This window comes from Notothenia rossii (genome assembly GCF_949606895.1).
Source record: "Notothenia rossii genome assembly, chromosome: 6".
In the NCBI taxonomy this organism is placed as follows: Eukaryota; Metazoa; Chordata; class Actinopteri; order Perciformes; family Nototheniidae; genus Notothenia; species Notothenia rossii.
In genome coordinates, this window is record NC_136909.1 from 3,348,301 (window position 1) to 3,369,425 (window position 21,125).

The window sequence follows — 21,125 nt, forward strand, 5'->3', positions numbered from 1 at the left end:
AGCTATTAAAGCTGACCTTGTAAAACAAAAGCGGAAGCCTGTTAAAAGGCAAAACGCTGACAAATGGTTTGACCAGGAATGCAAGACCATCAGAAAAGACCTGAGAAAAATAGCAAATGAAAAACATCGGCAACCAAACAACCCAGCCTTACGCATTAGATACAATGACCTTTTAAACAAATATAAATGTACAATAAGGAACAAAAAACAAAATTATACCCACATGAAACTTGAGGATATTGAGAAAGCCATTGATCAAAATCAATTCTGGGATCTGTGGAGCAACTTCAACACAAAACAACCGCAAGCATTACCCATCCAAAACGGGGACATCTGGAGAGAACATTTTGAAAGTTTGTACAAAGACATACCAATAAATCTAATGAATTCAGATCAATGTATTACAAAAGAGAAACTCCAAACATTAGAAGAAGCTATTAAAGACCACCAGGACCCCCTTGATTTCCCAATGACTTGGGAAGAGTTGACCACACAGACACAATCTCTCCGGCCAAGGAAAGCTTGTGGCCCAGACAACATTCAAAACGAAATGCTCAGATGCAGCACCCCAGAGATGCAGGGTACAGTATTAAAGCTGTTCAATATCATATTGCAGTCAGGATGTTTTCCTGACATCTGGTGCAAAGGGCTCATTTCCCCCATTCATAAGAGTGGAGACAAATCAGACCCTAATAACTACCGTGGCATCTGTGTCAGCAGCTGTCTGGGGAAATTATTCTGTAGTATTCTAAATAAAAGAATACAAGATTTCCTTAACCGACAATCCATCTTGAGTCAAAATCAAATTGGCTTCCTTCCAAAACACCGCACCACCGACCATGTATATACCCTTCACACTTTAGTTAACAAACATGTACACCAAACAAAACATGGTAAGATATTCACTTGTTTCATTGATTTCATAAAAAAAAAGCTTTCGACTCTATTTGGCACGAAGGGCTCTATTATAGACTTCTACATTGTGGTATAGGGGGCAAAATGTACGATCTGGTTAAATCAATGTATTTAGGGAATAAGTGTGCTGTTAAAATTGGAGACAAACAAAGTGAATTCTTCACCAGAGAAGAGGTGTTCGTCAGGGTTGCAATTTAAGTCCCACTTTATTTAATATATATATAAATGAACTTGCTGTTCAGTTGGATCACTGTGCTGCTCCTGGCCTCTCCCTCCTAGAGAGAGAGGTGAAGTGTCTGCTTTATGCTGATGACCTTGTTCTGCTGTCTCCTACTGAACAAGGACTACAACAACAGCTGGACATAGTAGACCAGTACTGTAAGAACTGGGCCCTGGCAGTCAATATGAAGAAAACTAATGTCATGGTTTTCCTAAAACGCCCCAGATGTCAGGAGAACAAATACCAGTTTACCATAAATAATCATATCATGGAACATAGTATGAGTTACACCTACCTCGGTTTAACCATAACAGCATCAGGAAGTTTCAACATGGCAGTGAATGCACTCAAAGAAAAAGCCAGAAGAGCTCTTAATGCAATTAAGAGAACATTTTATAATGTCCAAATTCCAATTAAAATCTGGCTCAAAATCTTTGATAGTGTGATCCAGCCCATTGCGCTGTACGGTAGTGAAGTATGGGTCCACTCAGTCACCAGAGCTATACCCGCTGGGACAAACATCCAACAGAGTCTTTCCATGCAGAATTCTGCAGATACATTTTACGTGTTCAGAGAAAAACACCAACAAATGCATGTAGAGCAGAATTAGGCAGATACCCACTGATCATTAACACTCAAAAGAGAGCACTGACATTCTTTAACCACCTTAGATCCAGCCCCCGAGACACCCTCCACTCCAAAGCCCTCCAAAGCCAAGAGCTAACCCCAGAGAAGAGTCCCCTATGTCAGCTGGTGCTGAGGCTAACTGCCCCCTCTCAGAGCCACTCTGACCAGTCTCTCAACAACACTGCTCTCCAAACACCAATCACAGTCAAACGCATTATAACACAATGTAAAGACAACTATTTACAACATTGGGAAGAAGAAACTAAAAGCCAAAGTAGATTAGAATGTTACCTGGCTCTAAACAGAGAGTATGAGCTGGCAGAGTATCTCTCTACTGTCAGAGATAGAAAGCAGAGACAGATCCTAACCAAGTACAGGCTCAGTGACCACAAACTGGCAATCGAAACAGGAAGACTCAAAAGATCCTGGCAACCAAAAGAGAACAGAACATGTGGTCACTGTACGACAGGTGAGACTGAGACAGAGATGCACTTCCTCCTGAAGTGCCAAACATTCAACGAAGTAAGGAGCATTTATTGGAACAAGTTGAACTCTGTAATCCCAGGTTTCAAGGAGGTTGATGACCTCTCAAGACTGAGAGTACTCCTAGGAGAAGGAGACAAGGCACACCTTGCTGCCCAATATGTATACACATGCCACAACCTGAGGGACAGTGAATGAGACTCACACACACACACACACACACACACACACACACACACACACACACGTGTTGAAATGTAATTGTATCACTGTATATATATATCATCAATAATATGTAAAAATTTGAAATGTCTGTTAATGTTGTTAATTATTTTGTATTGTGATGCTTTGGCAACATTGTTTAATTTAACTTTCATGCCAATAAAGCCCCTTTGAATTGAATTGAATTGAATTGAGAGAGAGAGCGAGAGAGAGAGAGAGAGCGAGAGCGAGAGCGAGAGCGAGAGAGAGAGAGAGCGAGAGAGAGAGAGAGAGAGAGAGAGAGACAGGTGGAGACAGAGAGAGAGAGACAGGTGGAGACAGAGAGAGAGAGACAGGTGGAGACAGAGAGAGACAGACAGGTGGAGAGAGAGAGAGAGAGAGAGAGAGAGAGACAGGTGGAGACAGAGAGAGAGACAGACAGGTGGAGACAGAGAGAGAGAGAGAGAGCGAGACAGAGAGAGAGAGAGACAGGTGGAGACAGAGAGAGAGACAGACAGGTGGAGACAGAGAGAGAGAGAGAGAGAGAGAGAGAGAGACAGAGAGAGAGAGACAGACAGAGAGAGAGAGACAGGTGGAGACAGAGAGAGACAGACAGGTGGAGACAGAGAGAGAGAGAGAGAGAGAGAGAGAGAGAGAGAGAGAGAGAGAGAGAGAGAGAGAGAGAGAGAGACAGACAGACAGACAGACAGACAGACAGGTGGAGACAGAGAGAGAGAGAGAGAGAGAGAGAGAGAGAGAGAGAGAGAGAGAGAGAGAGAGAGAGAGACAGTCACTGATGGGCTTACCTGAGCAGATGAGATTCAGGAAGTAGTCAGAGTAATATGATTCTGCACACTCCCTCAGAGGAGATCCAGACTCAATACAGTCAGAGCTGATCTCCCACACATATCTCTCTGAGGACTCCTCTCTCAGTCCCACAGAAACAGCAGAGCCACAGTCGAGCTCTCTGCAGACGACTCCTGCTGCCTTCAGGGACCAGAGAGAATAACGGCCCCACACTGGTCTCCATTCTCCCAGATGTTCCAACTCCAGGTCTCCTGCACAGCGACTCTCTCCTCCCACCAGCCTAACACCAGGCTCTGCAGAGAAACAAGAGAGAGATCAGAGAGAGAATAAAGAGAGTTTGATGAGAACAGAATGAACCAATCACAGCTCCTCTCTACCTGAGCAGGTGAGGCTAACAGCTGTGCCAGGTGAGCAGGTGTTTCTCTCTGAGGCTGAGCTACAGTCCAGGAGAGCAGACTCATGGCCTCCACACTGGAACTCTTTGGTCCCCATTGGAGCCTCCCCTTCTCCATAGAGCGCCCCCTGGAGGACTGAAGGAGCCCCACAGCCCAGCTGCCGGCAGACCACCTGAGCATCCTGCTGGTCAAAGTCAGCCTCACACACTGAGGACCAGGACGGGTTAGACGGGTTAGACGGGTCAGACTTCACCTCCAGTCTGCCTGAGCACAGACCACTCCCCCCCAGCAGCCTGACAGAGTCTGCAGAGGACAGAAGATCAAACAGAGGTCAAAGACACACCATCAAAGAGATGAAACTATATTTCAGATTCAAACTGGACTCAGTTCCAACATGAGTTGATGATGAACAACAGAACACATGTTGATAAGAACACAGACTGCAGGTACCCTCACATCTACACCTGATACCCTCTAGCAAGTGGTCTCCATTAGTGAACCCTTCCCCTGTGTCTTCAACAGAACACATGTCGATAAGCCTTTCAGACTGGTGGTCCCAGGGGACCCCTGAGGCAGCAGACACACATGTCTCCATCCACACACATAGGTTTCAACGCACACACAAATAGTTATTGTTTTAAATAAATGCAATATAAATCCACAAATATATGACTTTAAAAGTGTTAAATGTTGCATCAATAACAGATTTGATGTTGTTACATTTCTATAAAAAAGGCTTTTGTGAGTGGATTCCTGAGACACCCTGACGCCGCTAGATTCACACATGCATGTTTTCAAGATGGGAGTTTCTGTAGCCAATCAGATGCCTGCATCATTTAAGCCAATCACATGAGTGCGTCCCTTCAGAGCGAAATGACTGCCCCGCCCACTTCCCTGTAAAACTAAGGCATCAGAACGAAGCGGAAAACAATGTTAATATCACTTCTACTCTCGCTTGGAAGAACACGATATGAGGTCCATCCTAAGTCTTTGAACTTGAGTCCTTGCTTCCTTCACTTGGGTCCTTTCCTCCACACGAAGAGGGAGGGAGTGAGGAAATGTGTTTTCAGAGCAATAACACGTCCTTTCCTCGGAGTGTGACGTGAAAGGACTTCCTGTGTGATTCCTGATCGCTGCTGGACCGGCTGTCAGTGGCTTTAACAGCTGCACACTTCTGACAGAGTTAGTGTTTGCAGACATGTTGGCTGTTCTATTCCTAATGAGAGGCTCCCAGTTATCACTGCCAGAGCAGCAGCAGTGTGTTACCTGTCTCACCTCACACCTGCACAGTGGGGGGTCTAGAAAATGTTACATGGGGGGGCAAAGGGGGGGCCAGAGGTCAGGGTGGAATGGGAGGGCCGACAGTACGTGGTATTTCATACTGTCTGTATAACCTATTTATTGTTAACTCATGGCCTAACAAGTGTTCTTAAAGCACAAGAGAAACAAGGTGTTCAGACACACAAACTAACATATAGTATAAAACAGCAGGAAGTACTCATGATACCTAGAACTCTGTTTACTGTGAGTACAGTCAGAGTACTTAGTTATAATGAAGTACACACATCACCCATCTCTCAGAGGGCTGAAGGTGAGCTGTGCAGCAACACATCTCAACATGTGTCCGTACTAAGAGCTGCTAGATTGAGCTGCTGTGATGGAACATGGACGGAGAATAAGAACATCCCATGTGGTCCAGCTGGAGTCTCCTCTGCCTCCTGACCCCTGCCTCTGGCCCTCTCTCTGACACTTCATCTTCCTCACATACATGTCTTCTTCTTCCTCACTAATGTCTTCATCTCCTCCTCTTCCTCCTGCTCTGACCCTCCTGCTCTCTTCATCCTCCTCTTCCTCCTGCTCTCACCCTCCTGGTCTCTTCATCTCCTCCTCTTCCTCCTGCTCTGACCCTCCTGGTCTCTTCATCCTCCTCTTCCTCCTGCTCTGACCCTCCTGCTCTCTTCATCCTCCTCTTCCTCCTGCTCTGACCCTCCTGGCCTCTTCATCTCCTCCTCTTCCTCCTGCTCTGACCCTCCTGCTCTCTTCATCCTCCTCTTCCTCCTGCTCTGACCCTCCTGGTCTCCTCCTCTTCCTCTTCCTCCTGCTCTGACCCTCCTGGTCTCTTCATCTCCTCCTCTTCCTCCTGCTCTGACCCTCCTGGTCTCTTCATCTCCTCCTCTTCCTCCTGCTCTGACCCTCCTGGTCTCCTCCTCTTCCTCTTCCTCCTCGTCCTGGTCTCTTCTCAGATATGTCTTTGTGTTGTTGTTGACTCACTCCAGCTACTCTGACCTGCAAGAGTCTACTTGTGAAAAGCTCTGGAACAAATGCTTGTCTAACTTTACGCGTTAGGGCCATGCAGCTGATAAGTAGCATCTCATAAAGACAGCATCAGAAAGTATTGATCAAACGCTCACAGGCAGCTGTGTTCAGACCCAGTTTCACGGTAAAGGATGTATCCTGGTTTCATTGATCTGGCCTCATGGCTGTGAGCAGTGGCACTGCAAGACCCTCTGGGGGCCCCAGGCAGAGAGACATGCCCCCCAACACATCCAGCATTCAGCTAGCGCTCTCCTAACACCAGCTGCTCCTTAAAGTACCGCGCCCTGATGCATATTCACACACAAACATACATTTAGCTGTCAGTGGGAATTGTAAACACTGTGTCCTAAATAAAGGATGTTAAATCTAAAGTCTCTCTCATATTAAATATTACGTTCTGATTCTAAACCTTGTGTATGTATTGATTACACCTGATCACCCGTGATGAACAAACACAGCTTCTGCCACATGAATATCAAACTGACTTTCATTCAGATTGTGATGGATACTAAATGAGACGTCACTCTGCTACCAGAGGAAGGTTCAGTGACGTTTATATCATGTCTGGATTTACAGACACTTTTTAATCTGGGTTAACCCCCCATGAACTGTGGTTGCTGAAAACGACTGTTTTAGATGATGTCACTGATGATGTCACTGATGGGTTTACCTGAGCAGGTGAGATTCAGGAAGTAGTTAGAGGAATCTGATACTGTACACTCCCTCAGAGCAGATCCAGACTCAGCACAGTTAGAGGTGATCCTCCACACAGGTCTCACTAAGGACTCCTCTCTCCATCCCACAGAAACAGCAGAGCCACAGTCCAGCTCTCTGCAGACGACTCCTGCTGTCTTCAGGGACCAGAGAGAATAACGGCCCCACACTGGTCTCCATTCTCCCAGATGTTCCAACTCCAGGTCTCCTGCACAGCGACTCTCTCCTCCCACCAGCCTAACACCAGGCTCTGCAGAGAAACAAGAGAGAGATCAGAGAGAGAATAAAGAGAGTTTGATGAGAACAGAATGAACCAATCACAGCTCCTCTCTACCTGAGCAGGTGAGGCTAACAGCTGTGCCAGGTGAGCAGGTGTTTCTCTCTGAGGCTGAGCTACAGTCCAGGAGAGCAGACTCATGGCCTCCACACTGGAACTCTTTGGTCCCCATTGGAGCCTCCCCTTCTCCATAGAGCGCCCCCTGGAGGACTGAAGGAGCCCCACAGCCCAGCTGCCGGCAGACCACCTGAGCATCCTGCTGGTCAAAGTCAGCCTCACACACTGAGGACCAGGACGGGTTAGACGGGTTAGACGGGTCAGAGTTCACCTCCAGTCTGCCTGAGCACAGACCAGTCCCCCCCAGCAGCCTGACAGAGTCTGCAGTGGACAGAAGATCAAACAGAGGTCAAAGACACACCATCAAAGAGATGAAACTATATTTCAGATTCAAACTGGACTCAGTTCCAACATGAGTTGATGATGAACAACAGAACACATGTTGATAAGAACACAGACTGCAGGTACCCTCACATCTACACCTGAGACCCTCTAGCAAGTGGTCTCCATTAGTGAACCCTTCCCCTGTGTCTTCAACAGAACCTCCTCCTCTGCAGACCCTCTTCTGCTCAGGGACTCAACATCATGTTTTAAAAAAGGTTTTATTATTTCTCACCTTTCTAATAGAATCTGATCCTAGAACTAAAATCCATCAGAAAATGAGTTCTAAAAGATGAAAGCCAAAGGATCCGGACTCTGCTCTGAAGGAGCTTCTGGGTGAAGGAGCCTCGAGGAGCCCCGGCTGAGCGGATCAGAGCCGTGTCAGGAGGTCTTGGTGCTGTTCTGGTGGAACCCAAAGAACCTGCTGCTGGAACCAGAGGCTCAGAGAGAGCTGGAGCTGAAGCAGGAGTCCTTCAGACTGGTGGTCCCAGGGGACTCCTGAGGCAGCAGACACACATGTCTCCATCCACACACATAGGTTTCAACGCACACACAAATAGTTATTGTTTTAAATAAATGCAATATAAATCCACAAATATATGACTTTAAAAGTGTTAAATGTTGCATCAAGAACAGATTTGATGTTGTTACATTTCTATAAAAAAGGCTTTTGTGAGTGGATTCCTGAGACACCCTGACGCCGCTAGATTCACACATGCATGTTTTCAAGATGGGAGTTTCTGTAGCCAATCAGATGTCTGCATCATTTAAGCCAATCACATGAGTGCGTCCCTTCAGAGCGAAATGACTGCCCCGCCCACTTCCCGGTAAAACTAAGGCATCAGAACGAAGCGGAAAACAATGTTAATATCACTTCTACTCTAGCTTGGAAGAACACGATATGAGGTCCATCCTAAGTCTCTGAACTTGAGTCCTTGCTTCCCTCACTTGGGTCCTTTCCTCCACACGAAGAGGGAGGGAGTGAGGAAATGTGTTTTCAGAGCAATGACACGTCCTTTCCTCGGAGTGTGGCGTGAAAGGACTTCCTGTGTGATTCCTGATCGCTGCTGGATCGGCTGTCAGTGGCTTTAACAGCTGCACACTTCTGACAGAGTTTGTGTTTGCAGACATGTTGGCTGTTCTATTCCTAATGAGAGGCTCCCAGTTATCACTGCCAGAGAAGCAGCAGTTTGTTACCTGTCTCACCTCACACCTCCACAGTGGGGGGTCTAGAACATGTTACATGGGGGGGCAAAGGGGGGGCCAGAGGTCAGGGTGGCATGGGAGGGCCGACAGTACGTGGTATTTCATACTGTCTGTATAACCTATTTATTGTTAACTCATGGCCTAACAAGTGTTCTTAAAGCACAAGAGAAACAAGGTGTTCAGACACACAAACTAACATATAGTATAAAACATCAGGAAGTACTCATGATACCTAGAACTCTGTTTACTGTGAGTACAGTCAGAGTACTTAGTTAGAATGAAGTACACACATCACCCATCTCTCAGAGGGCTGAAGGTGAGCTGTGCAGCAACACATCTCAACATGTGTCCGTACTAAGAGCTGCTAGATTGAGCTGCTGTGATGGAACATGGACGGAGAATAAGAACATCCCATGTGGTCCAGCTGGAGTCTCCTCTGCCTCCTGACCCCTGCCTCTGGCCCTCTCTCTGACACTTCATCTTCCTCACATACATGTCTTCTTCTTCCTCACTAATGTCTTCATCTCCTCCTCTTCCTCCTGCTCTGACCCTCCTGGTCTCTTCATCTCCTCCTCTTCCTCCTGCTCTGACCCTCCTGGTCTCTTCATCTCCTCCTCTTCCTCCTGCTCTGACCCTCCTGGTCTCTTCATCCTCCTCTTCCTCCTGCTCTGACCCTCCTGGTCTCTTCATCTCCTCCTCTTCCTCCTGCTCTGACCCTCCTGGTCTCTTCATCTCCTCCTCTTCCTCCTGCTCTGACCCTCCTGGTCTCCTCCTCTTCCTCTTCCTCCTCGTCCTGGTCTCTTCTCAGATATGTCTTTGTGTTGTTGTTGACTCACTCCAGCTACTCTGACCTGCAAGAGTCTACTTGTGAAAAGCTCTGGAACAAATGCTTGTCTAACTTTACGCGTTAGAGCCATGCAGCTGATAAGTAGCATCTCATAAAGACAGCATCAGAAAGTATTGATCAAACGCTCACAGGCAGCTGTGTTCAGACCCAGTTTCACGGTAAAGGATGTATCCTGGTTTCATTGATCTGGCCTCATGGCTGTGAGCAGTGGCACTGCAAGACCCTCTGGGGGCCCCAGGCAGAGAGACATGCCCCCCAACACATCCAGCATTCAGCTAGCGCTCTCCTAACACCAGCTGCTCCTTAAAGTACCGTGCCCTGATGCATATTCACACACAAACATACATTTAGCTGTCAGTGGGAATTGTAAACACTGTGTCCTAAATAAAGGATGTTAAATCTAAAGTCTCTCTCATATTAAATATTACGTTCTGATTCTAAACCTTGTGTATGTATTGATTACACCTGATCACCCGTGATGAACAAACACAGCTTCTGCCACATGAATATCAAAGTGACTTTCATTCAGATTGTGATGGATACTAAATGAGACGTCACTCTGCTACCAGAGGAAGGTTCAGTGACGTTTATATCATGTCTGGATTTACAGACACTTTTTAATCTGGGTTAACCCCCCATGAACTGTGGTTGCTGAAAACGACTGTTTTAGATGATGTCACTGATGATGTCACTGATGATGTCACTGATGATGTCACTGATGATGTCACTGATGGGTTTACCTGAGCAGGTGAGATTCAGGAAGTAGTCAGAGGAATATGATTCTGCACACTCCCTCAGAGCAGATCCAGACTCAACACAGTCAGAGCTGATCCACCACACAGATCTCTCTGAGGACTCCTTTCTCCATCCCACAGAAACAGCAGAGCCACAGTCCAGCTCTCTGCAGACGACTCCTGCTGCCTTCAGGTTCCAGGGAGGGTAGCCCTCCACAAGTCTCCATTCTTCCTGATGTTCCAGCTCCAGAGCTCCTGCACAGCGACTCTCTCCTCCCACCAACCTAACACCAGGCTCTGCAGAGAAACAAGAGAGTCATGTTCCTTCATTGATATTAGCATATTTTAATCATTAATCATTTCTACGATGAATACTTCCGAGTGATAATCAGATCATTACCTCCAGCTCTCTATGAACCAGTGGTGGGAAGTAATAAAGTACATATACTCAAGTACTGTAAGAACAGGTTTGAATGGCTTTACTGGAGTATATGGTTTATAATACTACATCACATGTATTCACAAAATGAGTTTGAGGTTACTCGGCAGGTTCATATTATTAATAAAACAACACTTTAATGATGAAGTTCTGTTCTGGATAAAGATACCTGGAAGTAGAACAAGTCATTCAAGTTATCTCCACCTTTACCAGCTGCTACATTCAAAAGGCTGTTCACATGAATGGATCATTGATTAGAATCCAGACTAGAATATATCATTATGAGAATAGTCGTACTGTATGAGTCATATTAATGATGGTACTTTAAGCATGAATTGATCCTAACACTTTGATCTAAGTCCATTTCAATACCAGACTTGTTCTTGTTACAGTATTTCTACACTGTGGTATCACTTCTTTTCATCAAGTATAACATCTCCCCCACATCTATAAACTGACAGGACCTGAAACATGAAACATATGATTCAGTCGAGCTAAAAAACAGTTCAATCAGAAAGCTAAACGTAGAGATTAGTAGCATGTTTCTGTCATTTGAACCCTTTGGTGAACATGTGCGATATGGGTCCGTGTACGACGCGTGTGTTTCTCTTTTAACACAAGAAACTAATCCCCAAAAAAACTAAAACTGAGAAAAGGAACACAAAAGCCTTTTTTCTGATTTTGTTGTTTGAGTCCAAAAACCATATCAGCAAAATCAAATTCAAGAATGGTCCGATTTTAGATTTTAAATATCGGTTTATTGGTTTTCTGTACGGAGGTCAAATTAAATATACAAAGATAAAAGCCAAGAGCATTGAATATAGATCTATGCTCAGGATAAGGCAGCGATATCTAGCTGTCATCGCACGTGGGATGGGGAGGAATGAAGGACTTCCGTGGATCAACATGATTCCTCCTCTCCCAACTTTGTTAAAAACCTTTATCCATAAAAGCTGCTTCAGAAAACATTTATAAAGAAAATGTTCCAAACTGCTTAGAGGGAGATGTCTCCTCTTTGACTCTCCTCCGTGCCGCAGGTTAAGCACCGGATGTTGATGTGGTTTGACATGCAGCTCCGAGATAGAGATCAGCAGCCCCGCCTTTACATACTCTCACAACTCTCTGGACCTGAGACAGTGACAGTACGTCATGGAGAGACAGAACGTTACCTCTGAGAATGCTTCATCCCAGTCAATGCAGGAGATCCTGATTGGAATCATTTTGACTATTCTTTCATTTAGTTTTGATTTCCCCAAAGCCGTTAAAGAATGGGGGATTTGTGACTCTGATCTTAGCTATCCCCATTGTACTTATTAGAAACTGGCAACATGGCCTTATCAATCGGCCAACGCTGAGTTGTTTATTGATTTATCCACTTTTAGCAGAAAGGAGAGTTCAGTTGTGTTCTTAGTTTCTTCCTATCAGGGAGCAGTTCAATAAGTAGAATCATGTTAGAATCTTTTTAACTGCTCAAAGTCATTAGAATAGGTTTGCTCACTTTGGAGATTTGGACCAACTCCTTTTGTAGCATCTGGTGTTTATCCAACTCCTGGTTGGTAGTAATCAGTTTACTCTAACGCGTTATTTTTAAATTCAGTAACTCAGTTCCCGTTACTACATGGTAAGTTACTCCGTTATTTTTTGTATATAGTCTCGGCTCCCAGACGTTGGTGAGCGGCACCAACAGCAAGGCGAACAGAGATGAGAACTGCACTTAAGTACAGTACTTGAGCAAATGTACTTAGATACTTCCTGTGTCACATGCGGAGACGCGCTGTGGGCGTGTTTGTGTTTACTAACAAGACTATCATGGCGGCGGCTGCGGAGCTCAAGTCGAGTTCCTCCGCCTGGAGATATTCTCACTAGTTCACTTTTTTCGAGCACAAAGAAAAGAACGTTTTAGTTAAATGTAAGTTGTGTTTCAGTAACTAGCACAACACTGGTAGTAATGAATTTAAAACCAAGTAGATGTAACAATATTTTTAAGAAAATGTGTGATATTTACATGTTTGACTACTTATGCTAATGCTGTTAATCCATTTAGCTTTGTGTTGTTTAAACCCACTCATATACTCAGTGGTGCATATCTATGTTTTCTGATTGTTAATCATTATATTCTTTTATTTGTGTGACATTATGATAATATTCAATTGTTTAGAGATAAGTTTGCTTTTTAAACTTTGACAAGAATTAGCGTTTGACTTTTATGTGTTGTGGTTGCGCTTGTGGTTTTTGACACCTTGAGAGCGGTTACCGCGGGTATGAAGACAATGAAGCACAGGATGCAGGCGGCCTACGCAAAGGACTTGAACCAACTTCCTGGGCCAGAGAATCGTAGAGACAAGCTGTCCTTATTGTCTCTGTTCATAAATGAAGTCTCTGTTAATAAATTAAAGTATAAAGTTTGCATTTTGAAATTAAATGTTTCAAGAAATAATTTGATTCTAAACATGACATGGACAATGTGTTCTGCTTTCATGAAACATTTCATATTCCCTCTCGTTGAAATTGCATATTATTACTATGAGTCTTTATTTGTTTTAATTTTAACTTTACATTTTTAATTGTTCATCAAGTAAAACGCTCTAATTTAACTTATTTTGACTTTGTGTCTTTTGTTATTTTTTGGATTCTTGTAAATCCTCTATTTTTGTTAAAACCTTAATAAAACCTGTTTGTACTTTGTACATTTCGACCCAACTCCTGGTCTCTCTGGTGGTCTCTGAAGGTATCTGCTTGGTCTCAGAGTGAGGTAAGAACACCCTTCCTTGGAAAAGGCTGACATTAGTTGATGATTTGGATTTTAAATAGTTTAAGTGGAATAGAAACTCTGCTCAGGTTAAACTGTAGTTTCACATTGGTCACTGTGGTTGATGTGGTTTTGATTGATGTTGAAATATGACATATGCTCTGCTGATGTGGTGATGTCACTGCTGTGATATTAATGTTTGACTCTGGCTGGGTTTGATATTACTTTGATTCAGTGCTTGAATTGGAATAAAAAAGGTGCCAGTACTCTAAATCAGCAACAAGTATTTGGCACACAGTCATAGTATATCCTATAATGCTGGTGGGTTTGTCTCTTTACTGTATATTTTAGAAAGGCTCACTGTACTTAAACAAAATGACTCAGGGTGCATCTGAGATTAGAGGGGGTGCAGTGGTAAAGTGCTATTTTTATAAGTGGGGAGTGGACCTGACACCCTCTAGTCTAGGGGGGTCCGGGGGCATGCTCCCCCGGGAAACATTTTTTTTAAATATTGAAGTTAGATGCATCAATCTGGTGCACTTTGAGAGCAAAATGAAGAGCTATATGGATACCTCTCAACATCCATAATGAAACAACTGTAAACAGATTGACTTTTTCTTTATGTATATAAAAGAAAGTAAAGCTTGACTCCTACTGGCTGGTTAAATGACTCCTCGTCCCTGAGGCCACTACCAGTTTTTTGTGCCATTTTGCTGGATGTATTTGTCAATAGCGTTGCTTCACAAAGTGATAGCCCTCTAGTTTAAATCTACTACCCAAAAAGAAACATATGGAGATGGGTTACTATTTAAAATAAATTGCAAATCTATTTGGGAACAGTGGGGCCGGTCCTCAAATCCTATAGGGGGGTCCGGGGGCATGCTCCCCCGGTAAGATTTTTTTTTAAATGTTGGACTTAAATGCGTCAATCTGGTGCATTTTGAGGGGGAAATAAAGAGACTACACCCATATGAAACAAAAATGTATACATTTAAATAATCATAAAATCATAAGTACATGGCCATAACCAATAACATACAATATCCAATATGAAAAAACATTGAAACTTGTTTATTTATTTGTTTTTGGTTCATTTATAGTTGTGAGTGTGTCTGGGCTCCTGAACCGGCCTCTCCTGTCTCCCTCCTCTCCCCCTGCTCCTCTTTGAGGCAACAGCAAAGACTAGTTTTAGCTCTCAACAAGTTTATCTTACCTTTTTTCACCTAGTTAACATTTTGTTTGTATTATTCATGCATATTTTACTAATCACTACCCCCTCAAATGGAAATATGTGTTTACATAAATGGTGACCGAACCGTTTGAGACCCACTGAGATAACTTAAACTAAGTGAACTATCTAAAGACTCAGAGAGTAATTTACCTCACCAGAGCTGTAGTTTTCAGCCTCTCAGTCTGACAGCAAAGGACTCTCCCTCCACCTTGTTGTTGAAAAAGCTCCCTATATCCGTTAGCGCAGCTAGCTAGCACCAGATGCTAACAACAATACACGTAACCGGTGCGCGCGCTTTCTCGCTCGCTCGCGCCACACACACACCAACACACACCCTCCCGAGCTTGAATGACACACAGAGACCAATCGAGGGCATTAGTATGATCTGTATGAAAGTGGCAATGTCGGCAGGCCACGTCATGTAGACAGCCAGTCACCCTCTGTGAGGCAGAGTCAGACCCTCATTTGTGCTGCGTTGCGTTTACAATATATACGTATATTGCCGGCGGCTGAGTACCGGCATTTTACTGAGTACCGGCACCTTGCCGGTACTCAGTAAGAAGTGCCGGTACCACATGGGTAAAAATCAGAAGTGCCGGTACTACGTACCGGTGAGTACCGGCCCAATTCAAGCACTGCTTTGATTGTTTTAATTGGTATAAGGGGGTCAAAAGAGGGGGTTAGGGATTGTGGGTCCTGAAGCTGCCCTAATTACCAAGGGGTCTCCCAACGACACAGGGTTTCTCCTCCAGGGGCAGTTTAGATACTGCTCTGGGGTTTGAAGTATTATTTGAGTTATTTGAAGGATTAAAGTGTTATGGCAGGAAAGTTCAATCTGGTATATTCATTTTAATGTCACCTTATATAGAATGTGTGTTAAACTTGTGATTTCTGCATTGAGTGACTTCTGCCTAGCAGATACCAAGAAGAGGCCCCTAGGGTCTCTCTGTTAATTATCAATAGTCCTTGCAATCAACAGGGGAATTCCCAGATACATTTTCAGATATAAGGCAGTTAAAGTCTTGTAGAATTAATGTTTATCTCCTACACATCCGGCAGGCCTTGAGACTTGGGTCACCCAGCAGTAAACAAGATAAACGTCCTTTTGAGCTTATCAATAAAATGTATTCATTCCTAGTAAGCTGACTTTGGGGTGAAGGGAAGTTCAGGGAAGCCATTAAGCCACAAGAACAATTAACTTATGTTGGTTGACTGATGCGGTGACTGTCATGGAACGATGGCGTTTGGATATTTACAAATATGGCTTTCATAGAGAAAAACAGGTGACTGTTGTGTGATAAGATACATGATACGATGTGTGTGTTGAAGATGTTTAGGGGGAACGAGTGTGTGTCCTGTCAAAGAGTCCTCTGTCATGACTCCAAATCATTGATTGGGGGATCTGCCTAAGGGCAGAGGGACAGAAACACACACACACACACACACACACACACACACACACACACACACACACACACACACACACACACACACACACACACACACGCGAAACTCCTCCCCACCTGTGTATAAATGTTGTGATCATTTTGAAGATCGGCGCTCTTGTTTTTGACTTGCCGTTCCTGAGACGTGTCTCACACGGTGGTAGAACCTGAGCCCGGAGTACTCTGCAGAGTGCTTCGTGATTAGGTGAAGTATTTGTATGTTTTTGCCATTAAAGCAGATTATTGTTTAACCCTTATCCTGGCTGCTTTGAATTTTTCCTTCTTTTGAGAACCCGCTCATATAGGAACGGCGCGGAGCGGAGATTCTGCCAAAACAGGTTCTACCAGCCCACCAACACCTACTACACTATACACTCCGTTTTGCCATCCTAGCGGTCGGACATCCGAGGCTGGAGTGCCTAAAATAGGGATACGACGGGCCGTTTGGTGTTAGAGGCCACGCTGTAAACGCCCCCCTAAGCAGATTACGTTGATCGTGTAGATTCTGGGGGTTTAGTCCTAAAAAGATTGGACGGCCGTTCACCAGAGCCTTATCAGCACCGGAGCTCGGTAACGGAGACGGCCTAGATATTAACGTTGGTTGTATGGAAGTTAGATTCCTTTTCAATGTGATGATCTGATGGTATTTATAAAGTATAATCATGGAAAGTGGTGGTGATGAAAAGGTGATGATGGTTTGTTGTTGACCTTTGAAGTATATCCTGGTTTCACAAACATGGTAGAATGATAAATGATGAAACTAGGATCAGTTAGTGGTGAAGTCTTTAAACTACATCATGTTTCATGATAAAGGTTGTTTACAGACTGGAATCACTTAAAGAGTAACAGGGTGAATAAACTGAGCGCGTTACCTGTTGAGTTGAGTTCTCCTTCAGCCTGGAGTCCTGAGGAGGAATCAGAAGATAAGGTAAACAGAGTTTCCTATCACCTCAGGAACACGTCAGTGAACTCACTCTGGAGTCATTCCACCAGTTTACTCTAGCTGAGAAGAACACGTTCACACAGAGAAGTCACATATTCAGAGTTAAAGCAACCGTTCACTTTAGAGAACATGCTCCTTCAGTTCAAATGAGTCATGGTGCACCATCATCACACTGAAACATGTTCTACAGCAACAACTACATCAGGAGGAACCACAGAGGATGCTGCCAGTTCCCACCTTCTGCTGTCCCCTGAACGCCTCACTCCCCCATCACTAACTGCAGACGTTAACTAACTGACCTGTACCTGTTTAATATGACCTGGTCTAGTGTGTGTGTGTGTGTGTGTGTGTGTGTGTGTGTGTGTGTGTGTGTGTGTGTGTGTGTGTGTGTGTGTGTGTGTGTGTGTGCGTGCGTGCGTGCGTGCGTGCGTGCGTGCATTTGTGCGAGTGTGTTTGACAAATATCAAAGTATTTGTTGATAAAACTTGATGTAAGAGTTTGTTTGTGTGAGTGTGTACGTGTGTATTTAAAGTGACCCCACTGATGCCTAAAAAAGAGACTGTGTGTATATATGGATCCCACCTCAGTGCCTCTGTGTGTGCGTCAACGTTAATGTGTGTGTGTAAGAGTATGTGTACATGTGTTTTTCTGAGTGTGTGTTTGTATGTGTGTGTAACACAGTGTGTATATAGACCCAACTTATTAGGGGTAGTGGTAGTCTAATGGATAGTGAGGTGGGCTGAAGATCAGAAGGCTGTGATTTCAAATCCCGCCAGGAACACCACCACTAGTGTGCCCTTGAGTAAGGCCCTTAGTTACTCCAGGGAGAATGTCCCTGTAATCGGTAATTGTAAGTGGCTTTGCATAAAAGCGCCAGAAATGTAATGTTATTAATAATAGAGGTCAGTGTGAATGATATAATAGAGGTGTTAGAATGTGTTAGAGGACACACACTTTGAGCTGTCTCTACAGAAATATGAATGCCTTAAGGTACCCATGTCATGCTTTTCCGGCTATTACCCGTCCCCTTGTGTGTTATGAAGGTTTGTATGCATGTAAACGTTCTGCAGAGTCACAAACCCTCAAAGTACCTGAAGGGCAGGGCTTCTCAAAATCCGGACCGAACTACAAATCAATCCGGACCGAACCCTGTGTCCCATTATTAAAAAAATTAAAAAATAAATAATAAAAATTAAATAAAAAAAATGCTGATTCTGATGTAAATGAAAGTGGACCTATCATGCTACATTGGAAACATATATTGTAGGGCCATACCTATACAAAACATGTCTGTGAAGTGTTTTGCTTAAAATACCAAACAGATCACCCATTGTAGCCACGCCTCATACTGCTCATACCCCTCTTTTGCAGCCCTGTTAAAGAAACGCGGATTTTGGGTCCTTAGCTTAAACAGTGGAGGCGGAGCTAATGCCTGATCAGAATTCTACCGGAGATAAAGTTAAATTCTGCTGTGATAAAACACCATCCTGTTCTAAACCACATCAAAGACTATTTCTTAACAGTATGGAGCTCAAATGCTTTTTCTCTTGCAGGTTTATCACAAGGTGAGTTCCTTTTATTATTTCCTGCTCTTTAAAATGTGTGATATTTACATGTTTGACTACTTATGCTAATGCTGTTAAGCTATTTAGCTTTGTGTTGTTTAAACCCACTTATATACTCAGCTCCTGAAAAAGGGATACAAGCTAAGAGATAAGGAGCAAGGTTTTCTTAGAGAGAAAGTGAGGGTTAGGAAACCCGATAGAGGAAACAGGGAGGTTGATAAGTTAGCAAGGGAGAGGCCAGCCAGCCTGGGGTCTTTGCGTCTTATTATACCTGGGGAATGGAAAGAAGGAGAGAGAGTGAGAGTTCCACCGCCCGGCCACCTTAACGTATTAGGAAATACACCAGACTTAGCTCATGTAGGGGCAGATAGAGGGGGCATGTGTATGAAAAGCCAAAGGATTGATAAACCTGAGGCAAGGGAGACAGTGATACACTTTAGGAAAGGTTGTCTCGAGTGTGCGCATTCAGGAGTATTCGAAAGACGGAAACTCACCCGCGTCACATCATCACACACACCCAATAGACACTTCAGTGCTGATGTGGCGGGGCCCCTGTCAACTACAACTATTTTAAGAATGAAGTACTTCCTTATTTATGCAGACAATGGCTCAAGTGCTAAGAGAGTTTATCCCCTGAGAGTTGCAACGGGGAAGACTTTTTCTACAAGATTGACAGAACTGTTAATTCAATTTCCAGATATTGAATCATTAAGAAAAGATAATGGAAAACATTTTAAGAACTTTGATCAAGATTTGTTAGAATCACGCGGTGTCACACAAATCTAGCCTGTCTCTTATAAACCTGAAACTAATGGTGTTGCTGAAAAAGCGCTTAGAAATTAAATGTATTATTAATATTAAAACTGAGGGAGAAGACACCGTAGTGCAGGTAAATACTGTTGAGCTTGAACATTTTGCCTAAGTACACTGCACACAGATCAGAAAGACAGATAATGGCCCTGCCACAGACTGCACTAGAGCAGTGCTTCTCAAAGTGTGGTCCGCGGACCACTGGTGGTCCGTGAGCGCCCCCTAGTGGTCCGTGAGTATATTGGTAACATTTCACATTTGAAATAAATAAATACATTTAAGTTTTCCGCACTCTCGCTGGAATATCTCCGCAATGGAGCGAGCTTAAGTTTGCTTTCGATTGCATGATATAGCCCAGCGCAACACCTTCATCACACATGTTGCCAATTGTTTGTACCATTTTCAGGCCATTTTTTATCTGTTCTAGAAAAAACGATGTGTTTTTTTATATTTGTGGAGTTAGGTGGTCCGCGAGTGTTTTTGTATTGGTTAAGTGGTCCTTGGTATGAAAAAGTTTGAGAAACACTGAGAATACATTCGGGGGCTGGTAATCCTGGTCCAGGGACGGGGTCTGTGATCTCATCTAGTGGGGAAAGCCCTACTGGGGGCCAATATGGCCAAGCAAGGATACCTTCGTGAAGAGAGATGGAGCCTTTGGAGTGGGGACCTTATGTTCCCGGTGAATGTTTAATTGGTAGAGTTGTTACTGCCATGGTAAGATGGCACGGCCCAAACCATGAGAAGCCGGCACGGCTCCCTGATGGGCCGTCTTTGAATCCTCCACAGGATAGCCTCGTCTCGGGGAGAGAGGGAGGCAGAGTGTTACTGTGCAGAGACTGCTCTTTGGAGCATCAGCCGAGGCTGATAGTTGGCACTTGGCCACCTCAGGATAAGGCAGCAATATCTACACTGAACAAAAATATAAACGCAACAATTTTGTTTTTGCTCCCATTTTTCATGAGATGAACTCAAAGATCTAAAACATTTTCTACATACACAAAATAACCATTTCTCTCAAATATTGTTCACAAATCTGAAAAAATCTGTGATAGTGAGCACTTCTCCTTTGCCGAGATAATCCATCCCACCTCACAGGTGTGGCATATCAAGATGCTGATTAGACAGCATGATTATTGCACAGGTGTGCCTTAGGCTGGCCACAATAAAAGGGCACTCTGAAACGTGCAGTTTTGCTTTATTGGGGGGGTCTGGGGGGGTCCGAAAACCAGTCAGTATCTGGTGTGAGGGTTAGGGTTAGGGTTAGTGTAATGTTGTGAATCGAGTGGCCTGTGTTCGTCGTCCATAACATACGCCTGCCCATACCATAACCCAACCACCACCATGGGCCACTCGATTCACAACATTACCCTAACCCTAACCCTAACCCTAACCCTCACACTCACACCAGATACTGACTGGTTTTAGGAGCCAATGCATTCTGTTTCTGGTCAAATGAAGAAGACATTTGTGAATGATTTACGGCTAAAAATGTTCTATGCTTTCAATAAAGCTAAGTGGAGACTTTTGGCTTTTCTTATTATTCTAGCTGTCGCGATAGTTTCAAGTGTTTTGTTCAGATTTGGACTGCTTCAACAAGCACTACTCTAAATGACAACATTAGTTTTGTTCCTGATCAAATTCACCTTTAAGATGATTTGGCTGGCCCTTAAACTGCTATGGCTAATCTTAAAATGCACATGTTTCTTTTTGGGTCATGGGTTAACAAAACAAGAGAGTTAAACAAAGGAAGACGTTTAGGGAGG

The 21,125-nt window shown here is 44.0% G+C and overlaps 1 protein-coding gene across 1 annotated transcript in view; it reads right to left on the minus strand.

The window, feature by feature from the left end:
* LOC307042912 (scavenger receptor cysteine-rich type 1 protein M130-like) overlaps positions 1 to 21,125 on the minus strand; it is a gene marked incomplete at its 5' end in the record, with an annotated part of 97,709 nt that overhangs the window by 69,596 nt on the left and 6,988 nt on the right. The window contains 4 exons of the mRNA XM_079687070.1: positions 3,631 to 3,951; positions 6,635 to 6,928; positions 7,013 to 7,333; positions 10,187 to 10,477. Coding sequence (XP_079543196.1) covers positions 3,631 to 3,951; positions 6,635 to 6,928; positions 7,013 to 7,333; positions 10,187 to 10,477 — 1,227 coding nt within the window. The remainder of the gene's footprint in view (positions 1 to 3,630; positions 3,952 to 6,634; positions 6,929 to 7,012; positions 7,334 to 10,186; positions 10,478 to 21,125) is intronic.